A 26232-nucleotide genomic window follows, 5' to 3' on the forward strand; every position below is an offset into this window, starting at 1 on the left:
TCTCGATCTATACGAGCTGTCAGAATGCCGGCAAAAGCCAACATGTGTGTCCACTCTGCTGTGACTCTCAGACACCCGATATTAAGGTATCGGGTGTCTGAAAAAGGTTAACCCTTTCAGTAATGGATCTCTAGATAGTTAGACATCTATTACTGAAAGGTAACCGCTGATTCTCAGCGGTTAGCAGCCTTCTAGTGCAGCAAATAACTCGTCACGTACAGTGTACGTGACGAGTCATTTGGTCCCTTTGTGGCTGGACGTACAGTGTACGTCTCCCGTCACGAAGGGGTTAAAGCAGAACTATTTTTTTATGCAAATGCTGGTTAAAAATAGTGCATGTAAACTTGCAAAACTGAAGGGAATTCATCAAAACTGGAGCAGATAAAATCTGGAGTAGCTGTGCACGGCAACCAATCAGCCTCTGTTTCATTTTCAAATCTAAACTGAAGAGAGAAGCCAATTGGTTGCCATGCACAGCTGCTCCAGATTTTGTCTACCCCAGTTTTGATAAATTCCCCACTATGTGTCTTGTGGCTTTCATAATAGGTTCCCCGGCTGCTTTGCAGGCATAGCAGAAGGATCTTGGATTCTCCATGACCTAATGATTTGATCTCTGCTGGCTGAACAGCTCAATGGTCATAGGCTTACCATAGCACACTCTAGGTATGTAATTTTGCTCCATTTGTATAAGGGGCAGTTGTGGAGTTCATCACTGCACAGAACAATATGCCTCTCCTGCCATGTTTTTTCCATAGAAACATGAAAGAGTGGCAGCATAAAAAGACCAAATAGTGCCCTGCAGCTGCCCCTTTTTTTTTTTTTTTTAATAGTCAGCTGCATTTAGAAAAACAAGTGGCTGATAAAAGAGGAGAAAGGGAGAATTAGGGAGGGGATAGAACCACCCAATTACATCACCAGTTCCTGGCAAAGAACGGAAATAGTTTCTACAGATAACTTCCTGTGACGATTAAATCACTTCCCTCAGACAGCAGTGCTGCCATGAACACTTCCCATTAATGCTGAGGATAGATAATAGAGCAGACTCTGCAAGGTAGCATATAGCTAAAGCAAAATATGGATAAACCCAAAAAAAATTACAGATTTAAAAGTGTGCATACATGTTCTATTTTGAACTTGCTTTGCATAAAAAAAAAAAAAAGTATTTTGATTTAAAGTTTAAGCAATGGTATTCATATATCAGTGATTGGCTAAATGCCCAGGACTTCTGATTTTCATACAAGCAAAAACAAGATATTTTCTATCACACGTATGATACAAAAGCCCTGTAGCAACTCTTTTCCCTTCCCATTTGTATACTTCTCTAGTATATTTTAACTTACCGAGGATATCTTAGCAACGGCCTTTATTTGCCCTGGAGAGTGTGCTTGGGCCTGTATTTGAGGTACTTGTACCTGGGCAGTAGCCTGTTGTCGAAGCAGCTGAAACTGAGCTGGGGATATTGTTTTGCCAGCTAACTGAACGCCAGGGGTAGTGGTGGCTAAAAAAAAGATAACAGATGAGTTAAAAAGAAAAAAAGGAAAGCTGTGCTTATAAGGTATTAAAAAAAACATTAAATATGCTACCTGTTGTTACTTGGGTCACAATGGCTCTTGACTGAGTTTGGACAGGAGTAAGGTTGGTAGATACCACAGTCCCTGCAGTCACAGCTCGAACTCCTGGACTGGTTGCAATGGTCACCATCTCTGTGGGTGTTGTTGCTGTCCTCTGCTGAACTAACTGCCCAGTGGCTGCTCCAGTAGACTGATAAGAAAGATTTTATATGGAAACGGCGTTAAAAAGTAGATGTCCTACAACAAACATCACGTTAAACAGAAGCCAAAATTGCAACATATAACTAAACTTTCAGACAATTATCAAGTATGTCTAATATGGTCAGTAGTAAACCATGATTTAAGCATTTTATACAAATGCATGCAGATATTGCATACAGGTCTAGGATGCAATTGCCAAAAACAGAGGAATGAATAGGAAACATTTACCAATTCTCTCATACAGCAATGCACTGCTAAATGAAAACAATGACACAGATTCATGGTAATAAGGCAGCTTCATTGATAAATTCCTCCCTTTGCAGCTCTAATGAAGCAACAAAATAAAACCTGCCACTAACCACTTGCTAAAGAATAATAAAACTTCAAAACAAAGCGCACTTATTCTTTTTTGATCCTTTTGGCCGAACCTAACTTAACCCACGCTATGGAGCTAAGAGGGCTATGGGTCTGCCAGGATGTGAACACCTGAGGCCGCAGACAAAGGAACAAAGCTAGTAAGTATCTGTGAACAGGGAAAGTGGGTTAAGGTAGCTCAGGGCAAAAAAAGTGAACTTTGATTTGGGTCCCAAATCTCTTTTTCTGCAGCTGTTCTGAATGAAAAGAAAGCACTCAGTACAGAGGCTTTCTAGTCATTTATAAACTGAGGAGGCAGAGTACTCTCCCCAGTTATGTAGTTGTGCTCTGTCCATTTAGAAACTCAAGAACGAACAGGAAGTGATGTAGAACACTTCCCGTTTATTCAAACTGGGGGCACATACTATGTGCCGATTCTGAAGGAAGATAAAACATTTAAACATCAAGGAGCAGCACCCATTGTAAGTGATTAAATCAGCATCTGGGAAAGCTTAAAAAGCTTCTGACTTTAATATCACTTTAATGTACAAGAAAATAAACATATTTTCTAGGTTTTGAGGGAGAAATGTAAAATCTTTGTCAGGTTTTTAATGCAGATATGGCCCTGCTGGAGAAATAAACCCTTACAGTTTGCCCTGGCTATCATTTTGGAGGAAATCCAAAATTATGTATCTGTCACAGGGGTATACATGATATCTTCCAATGAAGAGACCTGCTCTAATGACAACCATTCAGAGATGAGTGTTTTCTTCACTTTCTATTGTGCCTCAAGGAGAGGATGTAATGTGAAATCTCCCCAATGATCAAAAAGACAGAAATAAAAACATGAGAGGTTCTAAACCTTCCTCACTCTATATAAAAAAAAAAGTTTGGCTGGAGTTCCATGTAAAACTAGGAAAATAACATGCAAAAAGATTATTCACCTGACAGAAAACTACATTTAAGCCATATAGATTAACTTTCTGACTCTTTTCAGAATGTTTTAGGAAGAACTTCTCTACCGAAGCCACCTATTTTATCAGATAACAATCTAATGTCTAAGGGTGGCCTAACCAACCGCAACAAATCAAATTCTGTTTACTTCAGTCAGATGATAAAATAGATTATTGGATCATTGTGCTTAGCTATTGTAATTTTGTAGATATCATAAGATGTTATTAAACACTTACTGAAACTGTACCAGTTACCACTGGAGACACCAGTCGCTTGTTGATAGGTTGGAAGGTTGCAGATGGAACACCGGCCACTCCTGACACAGTGTTTACAAGAACATTTGCAGTGACAGTTCCTAAAGTGTAAAGGAAATGTGTTATCAAATACTTACATAAGTACATTTATGTCATCACAAAAGCAACCCTCTAAAACAGATGATCATACACATATATTCGGTGTGTTATACTTTTGGTGTAGATATGAGGGACAGGCAAGGGCACGTGTACTGTTGGATTCATCAATTCAAGTTATTTCTACGGTAGAATTCTCATGAAGTGCCGCTTCTTTGTGGCACTTCATATAATTGTGTTTTCTTGATAGTGACTTTCTATTGCTGGTCCTTTCTTGGCACTCTTGTGCCATTTTTAGATTAATTGTATATTTTTTTTAAACTCATTATCATTTCAGTTTTACCGTTAATATATTTCTGTTAATTTAATAGTTTAAGATCTATATTTATGTCAGCTTTCTATTTCTCTACATTCGTAAATGTACATATACACCAAAACAACACAGATGAGACAACATGGTGCAGGCTTTCACACACCAACAAGTAAGTTACTATGACTTTGCACTGACCTGTAGCTATGGTTGTTCCTGGTACTGCAGCCTTGATGGTGCCAGTCTGCAACAACAAAAAACATTCCATTTACATGACTGCAATGTATTATGCCATAACCCAAATCAAAATCTGAATAAGGTATTTCATTTTTTTTTTGTTAAATCAAGCTGCAATGCTATGCAGATGCAGTAAAATATACCTCAGTCAAAAGAAATAGTAATAGTTACATTTGGAAACCAATTTAAAACTAAAGTTCCCACAAAATTAAACACTTACAGTTTAAAATACTGCCAAGATTTATGCAGCACTTTGTAGGGCCTCGCTCACTCATTTACTCCAAAAAATAGGATTTTGGTACTCACCGTAAAATCCTTTTCTCTCCGTTCATTGAAGGACACAGGGAACAGATCGGAGATCATGTACTGTAGGGTAATATCGCCACCTGCAGGAGAAGGAAAGTTAAATCTGAAATTATTTAGCCAACAGAGCTCTGATACCTGCAGTAATACCCACCAAACAGGGGGTGCAGCTTATAGACACTAGTTATCCAAGTCACACTGCAGTGCAGTTTTAGTTCTGATTTACACTGCAAAGCCTTTCAGCTTTACTACAGTGCATAGCTGCTTTGCAGGGGCAGAACTTGACCTTTTAAGAGGTCACCAGTCATAGACATTGCAAACCTGACCACTCAAGATAGTTGTTCAGTTTCTTGATACCAACTGACCAGGGCAGTATTTACATCTTACAGCATTCATTGCTCTGTCAGGAGGACAGGAAGACAAGGCTGGCTTAGTGAGTAAAAACCAGTCAAAAAAAGACCCAACATCCTGCCTTTCTCAGGAGTACTGTGTACTCCCCTAATTAATCTGCAAATGGTACTAGAGGATATTATTGGCAGACTTTTTGATAACAAGTTTGTACCTTATGTATATATTATATACATATGTATCTTGGTAGTTTAAAAGCACATCCAATGCCTGGTGCAGATTTTTTATTTTATTTTTGCAAGTACAGAGTCCTTTATGATCTTTAGCTGTCCACATACATGTAAAATGTTTAAGTGCTAATGTTCTGACCATTAGCATGACTTACAATGAGTGCTGGGGTGGTTATAGGTGTTGTACCAGTATTAGGATTCTTGGCTGCAGGTTGCTGCTGAACCACAACTTGTGCTTGAGTAACGGCAGGAGCGGGTGTCTGAGCCTGTGCTGTCTGCACAGCTGCCGGTGGGGTTGGTTGCTGTCCATTTTGCTGTGGCAATGGTCCAGATTGCTGCTGTGCTCGGACCTGCTCCAAAGCCTTTAAAACAGCATGGTAAAGTTTCTCAGTTAAATATAAGTTCTGAAAGCATGCACATCCCTAATACTAAATGGACAAATACACAGTATTACAATAACCCACCTTCTTTTCTTTGGCTATACGATCTGCACGCAATGAAGCCACTTGAATCGGTGGCAATGGCTTGTCATAGTTAATGCCACTAGAAACAAATTACAAATAAAAGGAAATCATGAAATAAACGGTTTGTTTAGTGTATATATTTGTGTGCCTTAAGGCAATTTTGAAATGTTACCTCTCTGAAAGGACAGATGCATGCTTGGGATTTTTCTGGAATGGATTCATACCCAGTCTGAAATGTATAACCATTATTAAAATATGGAACTCAATAATTAATCTCATAAACATTTAAAACCAAGACAGGTAGAGGTACATAACGGGTGAAAAGGCGTTTGATCTTTAAATGCATTATATTAAGTGTTATATATTATGTAGCATCGCTGTGTGGTAACAACATAAAAGGTAAACCTGAGCAGAAAAGAATACAAAATAAAACTTGATAAACTAGCTTAATAAATAAAAAATCAACTGTATTCATAATACTTTGCCTAACATGCTATTTATATGAAATATATATATAAATTATAGTCATAATATAATGTCCTCATGCATATTTCATGGCATTGCTTCACTTACAGAGGTTTGATAGGTAGACTTCTCTTTCCAGCTGTCATTTTCATTAGGTCAAAGCGAGTGGTGAACAATTGCAAGTGTGATTGTCCCTCGTCTTGTGCATATATTTGGCTCGTCCTTAGGGGTTTATTCTTTAAAAAAAGGAAATGACCACAAATGAGTTCAGGTTGTAATCTATGCAATCAAGTAGAAAAGTCTTTAACAGAGACAATCAGCTATAAAAGAAGCAATACTGTTGCAAGCATTTGCAATTATATTTATTCTTCAGAAGGAGGATGCTACAGTAGTATACCGTTTCATTGTATACAATTAAAGATTTTAAGTATCTTTCCACTTGATTTCACTCATTTCACATACAACTTTTGCCTAACCTTATAGATCAGGGGTGCCCACCATTTTTGTGTTAAGATCTACTTTCTAAATGACGAGCTACATGAGATCTACCAACGAAAAAAAAAACCTCCCTCGCTCTCTCTCCTCGCTCATCCTCCTGGCTGTCTTTCCTTGCTCTCTCTCTCCTGGCTGTCATTCCTCGTTTTCTCTCCTGGCTGTCTCTCTTCACTCTCTTGGCTGTCTCTCCTCTCTCTCTCCTGGCTCACTTTGCTGTATTTTGCAACAGGCTGTGTAAACTAATATTCCTTGATTTAATACATAGCACTTCAACCACCAGTATCCACCAGAAAGGTGTCAGGGAGCTTGGCTCAGCAGACTCAGGCTAATAGGTAATCATGTGTGCACCGCTAAATAAATATACCAAAATGGAATAAAGGGGCCACCATTCACACCCTTCGTGATCTACCAGCATCAGCTTTGAGAGCTACTGATAGATCATGATCTACCTAATGGGCACCCTGTTATAGATAGTCTAAAGGTGAATGTTATAACTCATTTGGAAATAGGGCTGCAACTAATTATTTTCATAATCTATTAGTTGGCCGATTATTTTTTTGATTAATTGGATAAAAATAATTAAATAAGTATCATCCTTAATTCAAAATAAAATACACAAACGCAGTGTTACAAATATGAAGTTTACTTCAGAATAAAACTGCATACACAATTTTTTGCAATTGCACTGCACTGGAACACACAGCATTACGGTACCGTGCCTTCCAGTGGGGGCGATCACACTGCGAGTGGGAGGAGTGTTTGGGGTGCCATTGAAATGAATGCCACTGCAATGCACCTGCAGAATTTGTCAGGCCAAAATTTAAAATTACTTGTTTTCCCACCTTGTATAACTTTTTTTTTTTTTAAATAATTGTATTGTAAGCACATGGCGTTTGAATAGCTTCAGCCAGGGAATGACAGCTGCCAGTGGCAAGATTCTGCAGACGGCAGGTGAATATAAATACAGCAGGCAATGGGCGGGTGCAATAGCCAGCCTGCCACTGGCCATTTCAAATTGCAATAGCATGCTATCTTTTAGACCTGCCCACCGATTGCTTTGCCCTTTTCCCAGCGTAGAAAAGAGAGGTAGGGGATCCAACCAACTAATTGAAAATGAGATTAGTTGACAACTATTCTCATAATCAATTAGTTGGTTGCAGCCCTCTTTGAAATTACAGGAAACTCTCCAGTTATCCAGCACCCACAGGGATTGATAGGTGTCGGATAACTGTAGTTTTTGATTGCTTGAGTTAATAGTAACTCTCAAGCAGCCATCCCCAAGCCCCAGTCACCTGCTGGCTAGCTGCCACAGCCAATAGGTTAATGTAAGCACCCGGGAGCAATAGCCAGACTGCTATTTGAAATAGCCAATAGCTGCCTGGCTATTGAAGCCCCACCCACTGAGCAGAAAGTTCTCTCTCAGGTCCACTCCTCTGCTCAGTGGCTGGGTGTAATAGCCTACCTGCTATTAGCTATTTTAAATTGCAATAGCAGGCTGGCTATTGAATCTCCACCCACTACGCAGAGGAGCAGACCTGAGAGAGAAAGGTACACTCTTCTGCTCCGTGGGTGGCTGCAATAGCTGAGCTGCTATTGCAATTTGAAATAGCCAACACAGCAGGTTGGCTATTGCTTCCAATTTTTTGCATTCTGCTGCCTACTGAGGAATCTACCCCCAGGCCTGCAGAAAGCTGTAAACAAAAAAATTTGTTAGCAACTAAATAAGTTTAGTTGACAACAAAAAAATTTTTGTGTGGACAAAGCAACCGACAATTTTATAGTGTGTATCAAGCCACCGGCAAAAAAAAGGACATATTATTGTCCTCAATTTTTTGTGCCGGTTGCTTAAATGCCAGATAACGGGGAGTTTACAGCATTAATATCCACATACCTTAAACACATTTTCTGACTTCTTTTTTGGGCTTGCATCAAATAGCAACTGCAAAACAAAAAAGGCTATTGAGAGCGTATTTTAATTAATTAGGTACTATCATAAGAAGCACTGCGTCTGAAACATTTCTAAATGGCAGCAAGGAATAAAAACTGTGTTCAAGCAACTAGTCCGTTTATAATTCTTAGATGGGGATTAGGAATCATTAGAGTTCCCCTAGGGCGTGAACCCCTGACTGCTAGGAAAATAACTCAATTAAGTGTATGCAATGTGCTCATTCCCTGTGAAACAGCAAATGACAATAAAATCAGTGGTTAAAAAAATAAATCTGTCAAATTTCTGCCTAGGAACCTTACATTCCATGCACAGTTAAACCCATTTACATTGCATTTTTTGGGGCAAATTCTCAATTTATAAATTACATCTGTGTTATTTGTTGTTTTTAAATAATTTACATTTATCTAGCTCACAAAAACACCCATAAACTTCGTTTCAGTAGTAAAACTTTACAGCGATGGTGTACCTGGCAGCATAATGTTGCCAGTGGGCTGTAAAGCACAATCTATTAAACAAACTGTAATGCTGGTAATTATATCTGATAAGATCAATTTTTCTCAACATTGTCAATCATGAAAATGTACTATGTGATTGTGGCAGGGCAGCAACAGGCCATTAAAACTACACATACTATACAGCTGGTCAGGTAGGACATTGAAAAGATGAACATCACTCAGTCCATTAACCTGGATATGATCAAAGCAAATAATACAGGGGTGTGGAATTCCTATCGCCCGGCGCCCGGGACGTCTGCTCTACGGGCTCTCTGTGTGTTCTCTGAGACAGTGGCGCTGTAATCACAGCGCCACCTGTCTCGGCTGTCAGGAACTACACAGAACAGCTGTTCTGTGTTGGAGGGCAGGTTCCATAAAGAGAACCTGTCACCGCTAAACTATCACATAAGGGATTTTAATCCCCTATGTGATAGGAAGAACATTAAGTGGAAAAAGTAAATAAATACAAATTTAAAGAAAAGTTAAAAAAATTCTAAAATATATAAAGATAAAAAAAAACAACAAATTTTTAAATGAAATCCTGCTGCCCCCGCTATCTGCATGCGGATAAACGCATGCGGATAAACGCATGCGTAGGACATTCTGCATGTGCTTTGAGATTGCAGCTGCCATTCCATGGTGGTAGCCAGAATTCTCTTACACACACACAATGTGCATTAAAGGGTAAGTTCATTTTCCCAGGTAATATGGAAAAATAAAAATTACCCGATGAAATCTGGCCACGTCTCTCCCAAACCGCCACCCCCCTGGCTATACTTACCTTTCGGCGAACAATCCCTCCCCTCCGCCAGTATGGGTGTACTATCTGTCCCCCGTACTGCTGTCCAGCGCAGTCCTCCCCTAGGCATTTTGAATTTCGCTCGCAAATTGCAAGCACTAATTGGTCAACGCGGTCAGATGACTGCGCTGACCAGTGAGAAGCGCTATTTAGCACAGTCAAGTATGTTTTGATTAGGGGTGCACCGATACTAGTATCAGTGCCGATACAGAGTATTTGGGCGAGAACTCGTACTCACCCAAATGCTCCGATACCTTCCCCGATATTGGAACTTATGGCCAGATGAAAATTTTCTCTGACTGGCAGTGCCGTAGGGGAACATGGAGCCAGCTTCCAATGCAATCAGAAAAGCCGTGCAGCAAGTAATGACCCGCCTCCTGGTTTTCTGATTGGCCGGGAAGCCGACTCCTTGCTGATTGGCTGGAAAGCCGGCTTCCTGGCCAATCAGCATCGAGCCAGTTTCCCGGTCAATCAGGTCATTACTTGCCACCCAACTTCCTGATTGAACGGGAAGCAGGTTTCCGGCCAATCACAATAAAGAAGGCCAAACCACATGGAGAACACGGCTTCCGTGGCAATCAGGAACCTAGGCGGTATGTCTTTACCCGCTGCCCGGCTTCCTGATTACCAGGGAAGCCTGCTCCATGCCAGCGGAAGCACCGATATTAGTATTCAGTGTCGGCGAGATCCGAAAGCAAAGAATCGGCACTCGATACCGAAAAACCGCTAAAAAAAACAATTTTTTTTGTACTGGAACAAGTAGATTGTCATGAAGGACAAGTAGATTTGGCCCCCGCTTTAGCCCTTGGACAAGTAGGTTTTTTTTAACATTTCCACACCCCTGTAATACAATAGTTGGTCAATGCTTAGATTAAGAGTCCGGACTGCTATATGAGTAGTCATTGTAAAACTGTGACATGGGTTTTTAAATTTTTACAGAAAAAAAGTGATCAATAAGTATGTGCCAACGAATCTAAACTGCACGGCTTAAATAGAAATGAAGGTAAAAAAAATAAAAATAAAATATACAACACTATCCGTTAGAAGTTCCTACTATGTAAAAGTGTTGACAACACTGCAGTGTACCATATAGAGCACTTACTTTCCCTTCCTCTCTTGGAATGATGACATTTTCATAGCGGGTGCGGCACTGCTTGGATGAACGGTAGATGCGACTGCAGGAATTCACTACGTCGCTTACCAGATCCCAGTTTGGTGTATCAGCAGGGGACACAACAGAGAGGTTGAGAGGAAGCTCCAGCAGCTGTTTCACCGCCTGCAAAATTGTACATGGTAGAGTTTACATAACAGAATTTAAAGACTGAGCGACCTTCTTTTAGTGCAAAAAACACATATACATATACACACACATCAGCCATAACAATATGACCACTGACAGGTGACGTGAATGTCATGGATTATCTCAATACTAGGGATGCACTGATACTGATACTAGTATCGATATCGGTGCCGATTCTGAGTACCGTATTTTTCCGTCTATAAGACGCCCCCAACTTTTCTTAACCAAAATTCCGAAATCAATATTTTAAATGGTATAATGCATCACACTTACCTCAATCACGTTATGCTCCGACATTACAACTCCGGGCACTGGCTACACGCTCTCCCGAGAGCTGGCTGGCATCAGGTACAAAAGATTTATGATCGGATTACAGAGACAAGATAACAGTTTTCCTCCAATCATAAATCTTTTGTACCTGACGTCAGCTGTTGCTGGGGAGACAGCTGACCTCAGGTACAAAAGATTTACGATTGGAGGAAAACTGTTATCTTGTGTCTGCAATCCGAAGTTTCACTCGTGAGGCTACGGTAGTTTGCAGTGGTATCGGCACTTTCGCAACCCCCTCTCGGCCACCGTGTATAAGACGCCCCTCTATTTTTAGGTAAACATTTTATTGAAAAAGTAGCGTCTTAAACACGGAAAAATACGGTATTTGGGCGAGTACCCGTACTCGCCCAAATGCTCCGATGCCTAGCACGAGTACTTTCCTATATCAGGAAGCCGGGCAGCATGTAATGAAGTTTTCCGATTGGCTGGGAAGCGGCTCCATGCTCTCTCGTCACTTGTGATGAGAGAGCATGGAGCCGACTTCCCAGCCAATCAGGAAGCTGGCCTCGTGAGGTAAGGTTACATTACCTTAGTATGTGCAGCCTGTCACCCCCGGGGCCTCTACAGCACCCAGCCGGAGCGATCTGGTCGGCCACTCAGGAAGCCGGCCGCCGTGTAATGACGCGACGCCCTGCTTTTTGATTGGCCGGGAAGCTGGCTTCATGCTCCCTCGTCATCTCATGACGTGGGAGCATGGAGCCGGCCTCCTGGATATTTAAAAGCCTAATAAAATGTACAAAAGGGATCACATTTTAAAATAAACAGTGCATCAGCAGTGACCTAAAAATTGATAATAGACTAAATGACTTGAAGTTATTTTACTTTTAAAACATACTGGTATGATGAGCAATCACAGTTAAGAAATGCTGCCATGGTGTTATTCATCCAGGAGATTCTGCTGTATACGGTAAAGCCACCATACCTGTAGCAGTGCCCAGTCCTCGCTAATCAGCCACTCAGGGTTGTCTGGTCCAGTCTCCATAATTGGTTTTATGAGGGTTGGCAAAGGTTTTGCAAACTGGGTCTGCTGTTTCAGCAGAATGTTCTTCTTTTGCTCTTTTCCTTCTTTGCGTATCTTAAGTGGATTTGGAGCAGCTCTGTCAAAGAGGGAGCGAGGAGGCACAACAGCTTCTCCATGTCGCATCTTCTTCTTTCTGCCAGCCGCTGTAGCAAAGACCGATAAAAAAAAAACAATGTATCTGAAAACTGATATCTGAGATCTGATACAGAAAACTTCAATGCACAGTTTCATGATGTATCTGTTGCAATACGAAATATGTTCTATGCAGTATGAAAACTTCCCACTTGCAGTCACTGGAACTTACCTGCTGGATCAGTTTTGTGTCTCTTGCGTTCTTTCCTCACATAGACGGGGGGAAGTTTTGATTCTGGGATAAGGTTAGTATCATACATCAAACACATCACAGAATCAATATAGATGTCATTTTCATCTTGAGGGGGAGTTGGTGGCGTCCATATCTATGAAAAGAAGTAAACACCAATAAAGCCTGGACCTTCACTCATCTCTGACCAAGCATTAAGGAATAAATGGTCAAACAAATTAGAAAAAAAAAAAAAAACTCACTGGCATTATTTCTGTCTCTCCTTCTTGGTCATCATAAATAAAATCCTAGTAAGGGCAAACAAAATATTAGATATGGCTGGTCATAAAGGATATACATTATATTGTCAAAAGTTGCTTCTACTACTGCTTATAACATTGTCAAATGAAAGTACACATCTGTATAAAATGCATTGTAGAGGTCAAGGGTCTTGTTAGACTTTTTTTTCCACACAAGATTCACACAACTTTCTTGTTTTACAAATTCCAACTGAATACAACTAGGAAAATGTGTGACTCTTGGGTGAAAGTGGAACAATATGCAGCATGGATGCAAGTGGGAAATATTTTTCAACAAATGCCATGTGCCAAGATAAAATATAGTTACTTTCACCTGTGGCTCAGTACAAAAAATATTCAATGCTATACAATTTTTTGCCTAGGTCTCTAGCTATTACCATATTATAAGCATCTTCTCGTGTATAGGTCAGCAGCAACTCATTTTCTTCCACTTCCCATTCCATCCTTTCCTTTAATTCCTTCAAATGCTGTGAATCCCACTCTTTCTTAGCTGCATTTAGTTGCTCCTAGAAAAGAAAAGTCAAATGCCATGTTGGTCTTCTAACACCACTGTTTTGTCTTCCAAGAAGTATCAAGGCCATGTTACACTTGTGATCCTGGCAGGATCACACTGGAGTACACAGCATGGAGTGAAAACTCTGTTTGCATGTGCCACTCCATCGGCTGGCGGAGAGTTTTCAGCAGCGAGGGAGTGACACATACAAATTAATGTAGTATGGGCATAAGAATAAGTAGCAGCCACTTAAAATGTTTTTTGTTAACATCTTTATAAAATCCTGCTTCATCTTGTTGTTACTACTTTGAAAGACATCCACACTGTTGCTTGGTTTCTCCTAGCCGTCTTTAAACTATTGTATGCTGGACGTTGCAATGATGTTCATTTACCACTTCAACTAAAATGAGAAAGAATACCTCAATGTATCCAGGGTGGTCACTGCTTCCACGGACATGGAACAACTCCAAGTAATGTAGAGCATATTTCTCTATGGGCGTTAACTAGAAATAAATAAAAGAAAAGGAATGCTACTAGTACAGAGCATGTAATAGAATAAACAACTATACTGGCCATATAACACCGCATCTTACTTGCTGCATAAGGTCAGACAATTCCTGTAACTGTGAAGGTTCCTGGGTCTCCATAGGTTCTGAGTCACTAAAAAGGAAAATTCCAGCATTGGGCTTTGGTCCATCATGGTCAGCATATTCAGTGATGTATTCCTCTTGTCCAAACTCAATTTTGCCTAAAGCCTGTAAAACAGTATTAGAAGGATTTAAAAGGCTAGTCACAAAACTATTGTTAGTTTTAGGGAACCTAAGTATAGTAAAACATTACGTAAGTTAATTCAAGCAGTCGAAGAATACCAAGCCATGGCCAATTCTTATGGCACCAGCTCTTCAAGAACAGAGATGTCTACCCCAGTCCTTTAGTGGTTCAAAGAAGGCAGATTTGTGGGCAGAAAATAACTTTGCTTATGGAGATAAACATTGGTTAAGGTATTAACACCATGGAAATGCAGAAATCTTAAAACTGGTAGAATTAAGCCCCTGAGAAAAGAGAGTCTGACATCATAAATAGCCAACTAAAAAGATATGTACTTTAAAGCGTCTTTGTTGCTAAAATCGAACAGTAAATGAAATGTTTCCTTTACAAAAAGTGAATACTCAACTCTCCTGCATCATTCCAATAAAGATAAATTGAAGACTCTTCAGAAGCTGACACTATGGGTTGACAGGAGCAGCCAATGAATGCAGCGGGAAACCAGGCGATGGACAGTGCCTAAATGTCAGTTTCTCAAGAGACTTCATGTGGCGAATTAATTACAGAGGTGCTGGGCACCATGGGCAATGGAAGAGCTACTTTTTACTTTACAAGTAAACCCCATTTGTATTCACAGTTTGATTCGCTGTAACATAGACACTGCATTTAAGACATTTTAATAAATGACAAATAAACTGATTAAAACATTACAGATTATAATGTGCAGACTAAAGACTCAGGTAAACACATGGGCTTACATCCCTGTGGTCATACCTCTACAAATGGCTTTGCAACTTTGGCTGTGATGATGTCGGATGGGGATGGTTCCTGAGAGAGCAGAACAAACTCTTCAGCTCTCACCCTAAACCCAGAATCATCTTGTGGAGAACAAACTTCAAAAAGCTCCTGGATAGTTTGCTGAAAGAGAAGAGCAGAGTGGAAATGTCAAATATATTCTTCCTAATAAAGTGAATTGTATGTCTCAGAATATTATAAATTAATTTAAAGCCAATCTCCAGGCAGATATAAAAGACACAAACAGACGCAGTCTGCAATTAATTTAACCCATTCACAGCCAGACCAAATTAACACGCTAAAATACATTCTTGAGCTAAAGAATACATATAACTGCCAAAACATCATATTATATATCATTTTTTATTTTTCCTTCTGAAAGCACAGGCCCTGTTGAATAAAAAAGTGATCGTTTCAAGTGTTTATGTTGCAAAATATTTACACAACTGCTCATCAAACCTATATTTTTAGTAAAAAGTACATTTAAATAATTTGAATGCAGACAAATACCATTTAATCTTCCCAATTCTGTTTAAATATAAAGGATGAAATGGTGTTGAGTAAATAGATACCAAATATGTCAGGCCTGTAAATTCTGTTCACCCGCAAAATGGTGACAAAATACAATACTGAAAATTGTGCTACATATATCATTGGCAGCTAAGAGTTGAAACATCATTGAATTAAATAATTTAAAGTAGAAAGTGTAAGTACGTAAATTTGACCTCAGTCTCTTGCAATCCACTGTAAATTTAAACCTCAGTTAGAATGTCCAGCAGCATGTGCTAATATGGAGCATGCTGACCAAAGGAGAGATAACGTGACAACTAAACAATCCTGTGGGTGTTACCTAACTGCAGCAGAAAAAGATCAGGTCTCTTGCCTTGCTGGTGCTGTATACCAGGACTGTGTAAATGTTAGAACAGGATAATAAAAATCCTTTTGTATTTTATCCATGCATTTATCTGTTTACCTGAAGTTCAGCTTTAACAAAACATATGCAATGCTGCATCTACTTACCTGAGTTAGGAATGCCAGAGAATAATCGCTGCCCTGAGCTGCCACTTCTCGAATAAGATCCTTTGTGCCATTTCTCAACAGCTTCTCTTCTATGGAATTGGCACTCACAAGCCTAAACATGGAAATTAAGAAGGATATAGGTTTAATTTGCATGTATTTCTCATACAGAATATGGTTTGACAAAATTAAGGAAAATGCAGAGATTATATTTGCAAGAACAAAATGTTTTTAATTCAAGAGCTAAACACGTTAGTAAGAGGTCTTCCTCATGTCTGACACTTCTATTCTCTGCAATCATGAATGTCAAGAGGCACATCTGCCCACTGAAACATGTTAACCTGGATATAAACTCAAGAGTGCCAAAACATTGCCCCTACCATGTGTTGTGCATCAAACATATATTGATTCGGGTGCATATGGGAAAGACTGTAGGTCTAAACATACCATATGTGACAATCAGTCCTGCTCTGCATGTAGGAAGTAGTGGGAGCCAGAAAAGGATTACAGGTAATTACACTGACTGTACTATAGTTTATAAGCCTTATAATAATGTAATATGTAAACTATAGAGACCCTCGCTGTTCAGCACAAATCATAAAAATAACAGCAAGAATCACAGTACCTGTACACATGAATATCTTTTGCTCTTCCGATGAGATCACACCATGACTGTGCCTTTCCATCCATCACAGGGTTTAAATCACTGTCATAGAATATCACAGTATCTGCTTCTACATGATGCACCCCTAAAGAACGAATGTGAGTTGACAGCACCATAGAGAAAATACGAGGGTCTCTGTTGAAACTTTTCATGAGATCCTAAAATAACAAGAAAAAAAAAATAGTTAGCCATAAAAATTAATAATTACAGTGCCTCGCATTCCAAAACCTAAAATAGGAACTGCTTGTGTTGCTGTACAGAAGACTCAAATCTGCATTGATAAATCACAGCTGGAGAATTAAATTTAAGGTGCCCATACACCTCGTACGATAATCGTATGCGATAGACTTTTCGTACGACAATCGTAACGTGTGAATAGAGTGCCGGATCGATAGTACTGTACAATCGTACGACTTTTGACGGTCAAGCATGTTTGTAAACTTTGGTCGATCGTACGATGTTCGCATGGTTGGTGGCGTTTCCGTCCGTCAAAAGTCGTACGATTAACACTGCGCATGCGCAAACTAAAATAATTGCGGCCAATTACCTGAAGTCGTCCAGGTGTTTTTTTTAACTACCGCTGATTGAACCTTGCGATAATCGGGGGTAAGATGTATGGGCACCTTAAGCCTGGTTTTAGGCAGGTCTTATAGAAGATAATGTGGCACATTAGGATTGCAATGAATAAGGACAGGAGAGCAAAGAATGGTATTTACATGTATGTTCAACTTTGCCAGTCCTGTAGAAAAAGGTTTACAGAGGTAGCAAGAGAACATTTTCTTTATCCTCAAGTAATGCCAGGGAATGTACAGACAACAATAACCCTGGAGTAAGGATGAGGAGTAACATAGCTGCTCTGATAAGCTAATAAACATACAAGTGTAAATCCCGAACACTGGAGTAACAATTAATGCAGCAACTTGTTCACACCTGGCACTGATTGAAGTTGGCATTCTCATCAATCCTTAAGAAGGGGAATGAATGGTAGTCCAGAAATATCTCCAATATGTCCAGCATGAATAACATCTGGGAGAAAATCAGCACACGTCGACCCTCAGACCTCAGTTTCTGGAGGAGGATGGATAGAGCTTCCAGCTTTCCTGTGGATGTCAAGCAGAATAAAAACAAAACACTCACTTGAGATCCTTTTTATGTGCAACTTCAATAAATGTAAGGACTGCAAACCTAGCTATAATCTCTATAACTTATTTCATATAACGTCACAGTCAGACTAGCAGTCACGTTAAGATGAGGCAGTGCCTAGGACAAGGCTAAAACCCACATAGTAAAAGGTGCCCATACACCTTACGATTATTGTACGATAATCGTATGCGACCGACAGTACTGTACAATCGTACGACTTTTGACGTTCAAGCATGTTTGAAAAGTTTGGTCGGTCGTACGATTTTCGCATGGTTGGTGGCGTTTCCGTCCGTCAAAAGTCGTACGATTAACACTGCTCATGCGCAAACGAAAATAAGTGCGGTAGATTATCGCAATTCGTCCAGGTGTTGTTTTTTTTAACTACCGCTGATTGAACCCTGCGATAATCGGGGCAGGATGTGGTCGCCGTGCGACAATCGCACAATGGTTCGATCAGTTTCGTCCGATAATCATAAGGTGTATGGGCACCTTAAGACAAACGTTCTTCAGTATCCAACCTCCAAAAGGCAGGACCATACAGTATACCCACATGCTGTGATTTCCAAATTCCCACCAATACATTTTATTTGATTTTTTATTTGCTTTAGTTATTAAGACTGTAAGCACCCTTGGGAGCAGAGATGTATACTGATTACTTGATGTTTTCTGTAATGTTCTGCAGCATAAATTAATGCTATACAAATGTTAAAAAAAAACAAGTAAAGCAGTGCTGTCCTAGTTTTAGATGGCATGAGACATGCAAGGTTTTAATTAATTTAAAGGGAATCTATAGATCTAGGAAACAAGGGACAAGACAAAGCGCCTCCATAGTGTAAAAGTGTAATTTATTTGTACAACACGCAAATAAAAATGTACTTACAGGAAAGTCGGTGGTTACAAGCATACAAATGGTGATGAAGTATAAAATCTCTAGCAGCGGAAGTCTGAAGGAGTACAGCACATCAGCATCCTCTGCCCCCTTGAGTTCTAAAGATCTACGCGTTATAGGAGGTTCTGATGAAGGGGGCATGCCCCTGAAACGCGTAGACCTTTAGAACTCAAGGGGGCAGAGGATGCTGATGTGCTGTACTCCTTCAGACTTCCGCTGCTAGAGATTTTATACTTCATCACCATTTGTATGCTTGTAACCACCGACTTTCCTGTAAGTACATTTTTATTTGCGTGTTGTACAAATAAATTACACTTTTACACTATGGAGGCGCTCTGTCTTGTGCCTTGTTTCCTAGATCGATGGTCTTTTTGACCAGTGAGAGCTGCCTTTTGAGTGTTTAAGCCTACTTCACAACCAGCCCATCTTGCAACCAGAGGCGTCGGTATTGGTTTTTTCGTTGGAATCTATAGATGTTTGTATACATTTACCTTATTATGGTCAGGACTAAAAAGATAAAACATTTTAACAAAATTCTTTTTTTTTTAGTCCGGTAAATATAAAATATTGCATTTGAATATACTGTATTTTTATATGCAGACAGCAGGAGGAGCTTTCTGTCCCTTTTTACATTAAAATTAAGATCTTTCAAATAAAACTGACCCAAACCATTGCAGTTTTTCCTTTAGGGTGCTCTCTAAATTAAAAAAAAATTCTGATGTAATCCAAAGTTTCAAAGCATCATTTATTTATCAATGTATTAAAGCCAGCACAGTACAGTCTGAAACCGTTTTGCCTTTGCAGCAATGCAGGACCTCTGCCCTATTCAAAGTTGTATCTACTCTAGAGCTCTTTACATATGGTTGAACACATCTGATACACACCAAGTCTTTTTAACTCGGTTGTACATAAGATCCACAACTTGCTCAAGATATAATAAGCATGTCTAAAAAAAATAAATATATCTTAGTTTATAACCCCAGAAAATAAATGTTTTCATCTTACCCGAGTCACGCTGGATGAGCCGCAGGTCTGGGTCCTGCACACAGTGAGGAGATGTTCGTTCCCGCAGGTCCTGAATGTATGGATCTATGTGCTGCCTCAGACAGTATTTTAGGATCTTCATGTTGTGAGTGTACATGGGAGGAGGGTGCAGTACTGTCATAAGTGGTGGAGTTGCAACAGCTGCAGGGATCACACAGAGTGACCTAAAACACACAAAAATTGTTAACATAACATCTTACTAAAAAGCAGTTTTAATTATTATTGTGGCAGCTGCTTTATGCTTTACTTATGTTTTTCAAGGTTCCTGTTTTTTGTTTTTTCTACTGTAGTGGTTCTCCCACTCTTCTGGCATAGGGAAACATGGCTTGCCCTTTAATTCTGGCTGCAATTACACTTGTTCACAAGCCAATCAACCAAACGTCAGAACCAGGAGAGATTTTATTACTTCTGACAACCTGTACATTCTCATTCAGTAGAAAACATGCCCCAAAAAAGGAACAGGAGCAATGGTTACTGGTTTTTACAATTTTACAGCTCCAGAAGATATGGGATTAAAAAAACAAACAGACACTGAATACCGTACATAATATTGCCATTGTTTCAAAACACTACAAACACACAATACAACACATTAACACCAACTAATAGTAGTAATTTGGAGAACAGCACATCTTATGTACGATTATGCAATTTACCTTTTAGCGATGGGTTCCAAAACTGCTTTCTGCTGCTTTGGGCTCAGAAGAAGTTCTTGCAATGGGTCATCGGAGTTCTCAGGAGACTGAGACAAGACTGCACAGTGTACTGACCCAGTCCAGCGCCATTGTGTATCCAACATGAAAGGCCGTGCATTAGGATAGCTCAATGTAAAGAGTGATAACAGGTCTGACCCATAAACAGGAGCTCGTCCACATCGCCGTTCATTGCAGCTGAAGAGTCTATCCAGATGCTCCTTTAATGATCGTTGTTTATCTTCTGTAGATTCCTTTTGCAAAGCAGATTTACATAATTAATACACTTAACAGCCATCTTAAGATGCATACCAGGTGGAAAGTGAAAAAAATAATTTACATACATTGTCAATATACTGTATTATAATAATAATGATGAGAGCTTTGAGATAAATAGATGTTGCGGATTAAAACATACAGCAGCGTAATTTTTTTTTCTTTATAGAAACACAGTATAACCAATGAAGGAAAAGTTTTAAAATAAAGTCAGGGTAATATCCTATTTTTTGCATACAACCTGGAAAAATAACTACAACACAGGCAATGTTAGCAAAATATATAGTACCGAAATATACTCTCTAAAACAAGTTAAATATTCGTTTTAGAGAGTACATACACTAAATATATGCCCAGACAAGAAATCTGGAAGTTTCGAACACAACTAGAAGTTCTCAATTTGAAAGCTTCTAGCTACTATCATTTGACAAATACATACACACACCTGGGAATGTGAAGCTGGAGCAGACTTTGTAGCTGGATCCACTGCAGGTTGTGTGGTTTTGGCAGTTAGAAGAGCTGTAAATAAAACAAAGATGATTGCTGTTTGGAATAATTGCATTAACTTTAACAACAACAATCACTAATATGTATGTAAGTTAAAAAGCCAGCTACCCAGAAATCCAATTCTGGTACACATGTTAAAATCCATATTTGAGGCCTGAGAATTACTGAAAATACCTCAAGATTATATATTTCTTGAAAGCAGAGACCCTGTAGAACAAAATGGTGACAGTTGCAAAATTTTTATTGCACATATTAGCGCAACTGTTTCTTAAACCCGTTAATACGAAATCACCTGCACTCCATACAGCGTACAGACCTTGGATGAGAGGTTTCTTAAAGCCAAAATTTCAGTTTAAAAAAAAGACACTTTAAAAGTAACTTTAAGTGTACAAAAACACAATATAATACCCATGTTTTGGCAAAATATAAAAGAGTTTGTTCCTAGTAAATAGATACCCAATATGGCAAGCTTAAAAATTGTGTGTGCCCAAATTGTCCATTGCTGGGGCTTTAAGAGCCTGTGTAGGTCATCAATTTAGGGTTAATCACAAATTAGTTTTTTGTACGTAGGCGCACCAGTCAAGTGTATGCGTTTATGCAGGGACAGGGGATTTTTTAAAAATGTATTGGTTTTTTTTTTTTTTTTAATTATGCAACTGTTTTGTTTTTTTTACTTAATTGCTACACAAGGGGCTCACAAGTCCCTATGTAAAAGCACTTTAGTGATGACAGGTGTTCTTTAAAAACACATTACAAGCACATATGGTCGATCAGCTTCTTCCCTGGCCTCTTTAGCCAGGGAATGACAGCTCTGGAATTGAAGTGATGAAATCAGCATTTCTTCCAGATTCATTCAGTGGGGAGGAGATCAGCGAATGGATGTTCGCTAGTCTCTCTCCCTTCTACCCGCTGAGAACTGTGATGCCAGTCCTTGGTCCACAAGAGGGGCAGCGGAGCCCGGCGAAGCAAGGGAGCGTATGGCATATGTCAGTGGCATCGAAAGGGTTAAGTGCCATCTGGATGCCAAAACTTTTAGGGAAGGAAAATGATCATTATAACAGAAGCACAAAAGCAAGAACATATTTTTGTTGAGTGGAAGAAAGCTAAATCTGGTGTCTGCATTTTATCACTGTATGTGTGTGTCCCTGCCGGGGAGATTCCCCACTTCCTGAGGGAACATTTCTCCAGTAGTATAGCAGAGAGTAATAAAATCGAGAAGAGTCCATTAGTAGTTGGTGATCCATTACACAAAAGTGGAATAGAAATCTCATAAGCTGTTCTAGACACAACATGCATAAATAGAGAGTTGGCAGGCAGATAGAAGAATAAAACTTATGTTTATATAACAGACATCTAATAGTCTCACCAGCTGATGGCACATTGGCAGGTGGATGAGCTCCCATTTGTGGTTGGTTTCTTATGGCATTAGCTGCTGCAGTCTGTGGCACGGATGGAAGAACAACAGAGCCCTGAGTACGCAGGTACTGGCCCGGAGCAGAAACAATCTGCAGAACGTTACCTAGGATAAACATGCATAAAGTTGAAAGTACCCATAACCTCAATGCACAAAATATCACTGCTACAGAACCAGTAGCTAACCAGCTGTCAGAAAATGTCAGCTTCTGTAAAAGATTTTTATGCAGATGTTTTGCGATCGATTCCCTTTCAAAGAGGGAAAAATTAAGATGTGGCGTTTCTCACCCTCGTACAACTGCTGCAACAAAAGCCAAATATGTGACAGCTACAAGCTATAAATCAATGGAAACAATGAATAGTGCAAAAGATATAGTCATTAGGGCTCTGACTGGAACTCTATCTTTATTTCCATACCGGTAACAGAATCCTTATTTGGTGCTAGAATAAAAACTCTGCAACTCTGAAAGAAGGACATTCCAATAAAGAGCAATTCTTTTTTAAAAGTGGAAGCCTGCTGGTGGCATCCTGTCATTTTTAAATTGAATAAGAGAAATGTCACCGACACACCAAATTCCTTAAAGGATCATCAATCGTGAATTTATTGAAGACTCATGTCAAATACACAAGCGCTTTTCGCGGGCACGCAGAGTCCCTTCATCAGGCACCCTGAATACGGGGATTTCCGGTAAGGAGTGCAACAAGCCTTCTTTATTTGTGCCGACACTGTCCTTCCTTCTAGAAGGTGGCTACTTCTGTTCCCCATGGTCCCTGTGTGTGTTGTAAAGTAGCCACTTCTCCAAGCTTGCTCCCGTGATAGACTACAATGTCATATTTAGTTCACTAATTAGTGTTAAAATTGTAGTCCATCACGGGAGAAAGCGGTGGCTACTTTACACCACACACAGGGACCATGGGGAACAAAAGTAGCCACAGAAGGAAGGACAGTGTCAGCACCAATTCAGAGATGATTTGAGGATCTACAGTTGAGTGATACACATATAAGTTACATTTTTGCTAATTGTTAAGGTACTTGAATGCATTTTTAGGTTTAAACTCCTGAGTTTAGTGTCACTTTAAATGCTGTGTTGCACCAAAACTAATACAGACCTAGCTAGCTACAAAACAAAAGCATGTGTAAATTTTGTGGAGTTTACCTTGTAGCTGCAATGGCTGGCCAGCAGTAAGTTGACGCAATTGGCTCTGGGACAAGGTGAATTTGTTTCCTTGGAACTGCAGGGTGACTGGGGTCTCTGGCTGAGCAATTCGCCCCTGGGCTGCTCCAGCTGTGGCCAGCTGAGCAATTTTTACGACTTCACCACCTGTGAAGACCAGGAAAAACGGGAACAGCAAAGAGTTTTCAAGTCAGAAAAATAAATGTTAAGCCGTAACTTATGTTGAAGAAAATGAAAGACAAACATGGTCCAGTTATGTTTGAAAAAAATGTATAGTTAAGATACTATTTGCCTTAATAAGTACCTTAGTAGAAATGTTATAGTTTACATAGCTTGGCAGAACAATTGAATGTGTATTCAAATAGCTAACATTGATGTTTTTGTCATTTCAACTTAGAATCAATAGTCAAATTTGAAAAATATTATGACAATGCAAAATAAGTAATTTAAAGGGAACCTGTTCGAAATATGGGAGCAGTCACTGCCAAGTTATTTTTGGAGGTCCAAGTTCAGGGAAAGGGGAGTGTTCTAATCACCTCTGTTTCAATACTAAGCAAGCCCATCACACTGAAAGTATGCAAGTTTGGAAATTGGACTTCCCTGGCTGCATAGCTTGGATGACAGAAAGGGAGCTTACAGTTCCAAAGGAAAGGAAGCAATAGTAGCTTCTATAGTTCTATTGTTACAGTTTCCCTTTAAAAAAATATTACATTACAGAATTGTTGTGTTTGCTTATTGTTACAGCCCACATCAAATTATGTGAATAAAATACAGAGAAAGTGGGGATTTTGGAGAAAGCACACTGCTTGGAATTTAATATGTGCAAAGATTAAAAAGAAATTGTCAGTTTTTATCTGCATCACAAATTAAACAGCTGTGGATAAGCTGCAAGATAAGGCATTAATAGCAACTAGACATGATAAATGATTATGGGGGTTCTGTCAAGGTATGCAGGTTTCTGCATGCATTTGTTATTAAAACAGCCATTAAAAATGAAAGAGGCTTCATGGGATACAACTTACTTGGAAGCCTGGCCTGAGAACTGAGCACCAGCCTTGGAGACATAATATTCTGCTGGACAGCATGCTGAGAAGTCTGAGCCTGACTTAGTTGCCTTACTGAAGGGGCAGCTGCAAATGTTGCTGGTGCCTGAGGCCTAGGAACTCCCACAGAGACATGTGTAGTCTGACCCTGGGTAATAGGTACTGAGAATGACATTACTAATTAGATCCTGCATACAACATATGGATATCAGTGCCAAGACTTAGAGGCACGATCACAAAAAAATTTACTTAGACGTAAGAAATGTAGATCTGAATATACATAAAAGGGTCCAGCCTATAGTTTGTTACTTTGCAGAGTGCCTGGCAGCCCCATGGTGATGATGTATACAAATCTTTAACAGCTAATGTCAAGTTCAACTAACCCTTATAACTCACTATTGTTTGTAGTTATAGACCAACGGCTAGCTGCAACAGGCAGTCTCATGCTTGATATTTAGATCTGCATGCTGGAGGTTTCACGCCTCTTGTTGGTGTCCTTCAAAGTCTGCAGTCCCTTAACTGGGTTAAAGTGGGTGCAGGTTTAAGTGAATGTTTTAACAGCCTATTCATGTAGGAAAATGTGTATCTAGGGTATAATACAATGAATAGTTTATGTCTGACTGTGTCTATCTATCAACAGAAAAGTCCAATGGTGAGAACTACACTCGGATAAGACAAAAAACTGTCTGGGAGCACTCGAGGCAAGTAGATACAAACAGTCCAGTGGAGGAGACACTTGTACTGAAGCAAGTCTTTCTCAAGTCTGGAGAAAACAAGTGGCTTGTCAAAACATCGACCAATACCGTGTTTCCCCGAAAATAAGACACTGTCTTATATTTTTTTGGCTCAAAAAAACACACTAGGTTTTATTTTCGGGGTAGGTCTTATTTTTTTTTAATGTATAACAATCCAAAGTTAATGCAAATCCAAATTTAATAATCCAAAATGGCAAAGTTAAAAATAGGGTGATCAGGGCAATCAGGGGTGCCGTACTTTACTAACCTTTGCATATACACTAAACTTGACATAAATTCACACTCAGTTTCTTGTGAAAGAATTTACCTATACAAAAGCAACAAAAAAAATAAAAATCACACCAGTGAAATTATACAAAACTCTGCTAATAAAGCAAACAGGTAAAGTCCAAGTGATATGCCGTTTATTGAAAACCTTTATTATGCTAATAAAATACATTTCAAGGACACAGTTTTGCAGAATATCCAACTATACTTTAGTTTTTATTAGCACTTTTTAATAGCAAAAATGAAACCATGCCAATTTCCCTCATATTACTTTGTAACAAAGTGAAATAAGGTTAAGTGTTAAGAGGCCCAATTTGACTCCAGGTGTTATTTGGAAATGTGCAAATTCATATTCTTACAAAATTAATTACAGTAATACCTTGGTTTACAAGTAACTTGGTTTGAGAGCGTTTTGCAAGACAAGCAAACATTTCTGAAAAAGTTTGCCTTGATATACAAGCAATGTCTTGCAATAAGAGCAAAATTTTGTAGAAAAGCG

At 39.4% G+C, this 26232-nt stretch overlaps 1 protein-coding gene across 1 annotated transcript in view; it reads right to left on the reverse strand.

Moving 5' to 3' along the window:
* Positions 1-26232, reverse strand: part of LOC108788557 (E1A-binding protein p400-like) — a 64320-nt gene that overhangs the window by 7000 nt on the left and 31088 nt on the right. Inside the window, exons 21-46 of the mRNA XM_018558348.1 lie at positions 24691-24873; positions 23651-23815; positions 22447-22599; positions 21019-21092; positions 20262-20551; positions 19567-19769; positions 17460-17629; positions 16491-16687; positions 15869-15980; positions 14828-14971; positions 13882-14043; positions 13708-13791; positions 13173-13301; positions 12739-12783; positions 12479-12632; positions 12076-12317; positions 10626-10799; positions 8174-8221; positions 5896-6023; positions 5495-5551; positions 5323-5401; positions 5014-5220; positions 3939-3984; positions 3317-3435; positions 1584-1761; positions 1341-1498 (exon numbers count right to left, since the gene is read on the reverse strand). Of these exons, the coding sequence (XP_018413850.1) occupies positions 1341-1498; positions 1584-1761; positions 3317-3435; positions 3939-3984; positions 5014-5220; positions 5323-5401; positions 5495-5551; positions 5896-6023; positions 8174-8221; positions 10626-10799; positions 12076-12317; positions 12479-12632; positions 12739-12783; positions 13173-13301; positions 13708-13791; positions 13882-14043; positions 14828-14971; positions 15869-15980; positions 16491-16687; positions 17460-17629; positions 19567-19769; positions 20262-20551; positions 21019-21092; positions 22447-22599; positions 23651-23815; positions 24691-24873 (3701 nt within the window). The remainder of the gene's footprint in view (positions 1-1340; positions 1499-1583; positions 1762-3316; positions 3436-3938; positions 3985-5013; positions 5221-5322; positions 5402-5494; positions 5552-5895; positions 6024-8173; positions 8222-10625; positions 10800-12075; positions 12318-12478; positions 12633-12738; positions 12784-13172; positions 13302-13707; positions 13792-13881; positions 14044-14827; positions 14972-15868; positions 15981-16490; positions 16688-17459; positions 17630-19566; positions 19770-20261; positions 20552-21018; positions 21093-22446; positions 22600-23650; positions 23816-24690; positions 24874-26232) is intronic.

The sequence above is a fragment of the Nanorana parkeri genome, unplaced genomic scaffold, assembly GCF_000935625.1.
Source record: "Nanorana parkeri isolate BGI_ZX_2015 unplaced genomic scaffold, ASM93562v1 scaffold334, whole genome shotgun sequence".
Classification (NCBI taxonomy): domain Eukaryota; kingdom Metazoa; phylum Chordata; class Amphibia; order Anura; family Dicroglossidae; genus Nanorana; species Nanorana parkeri.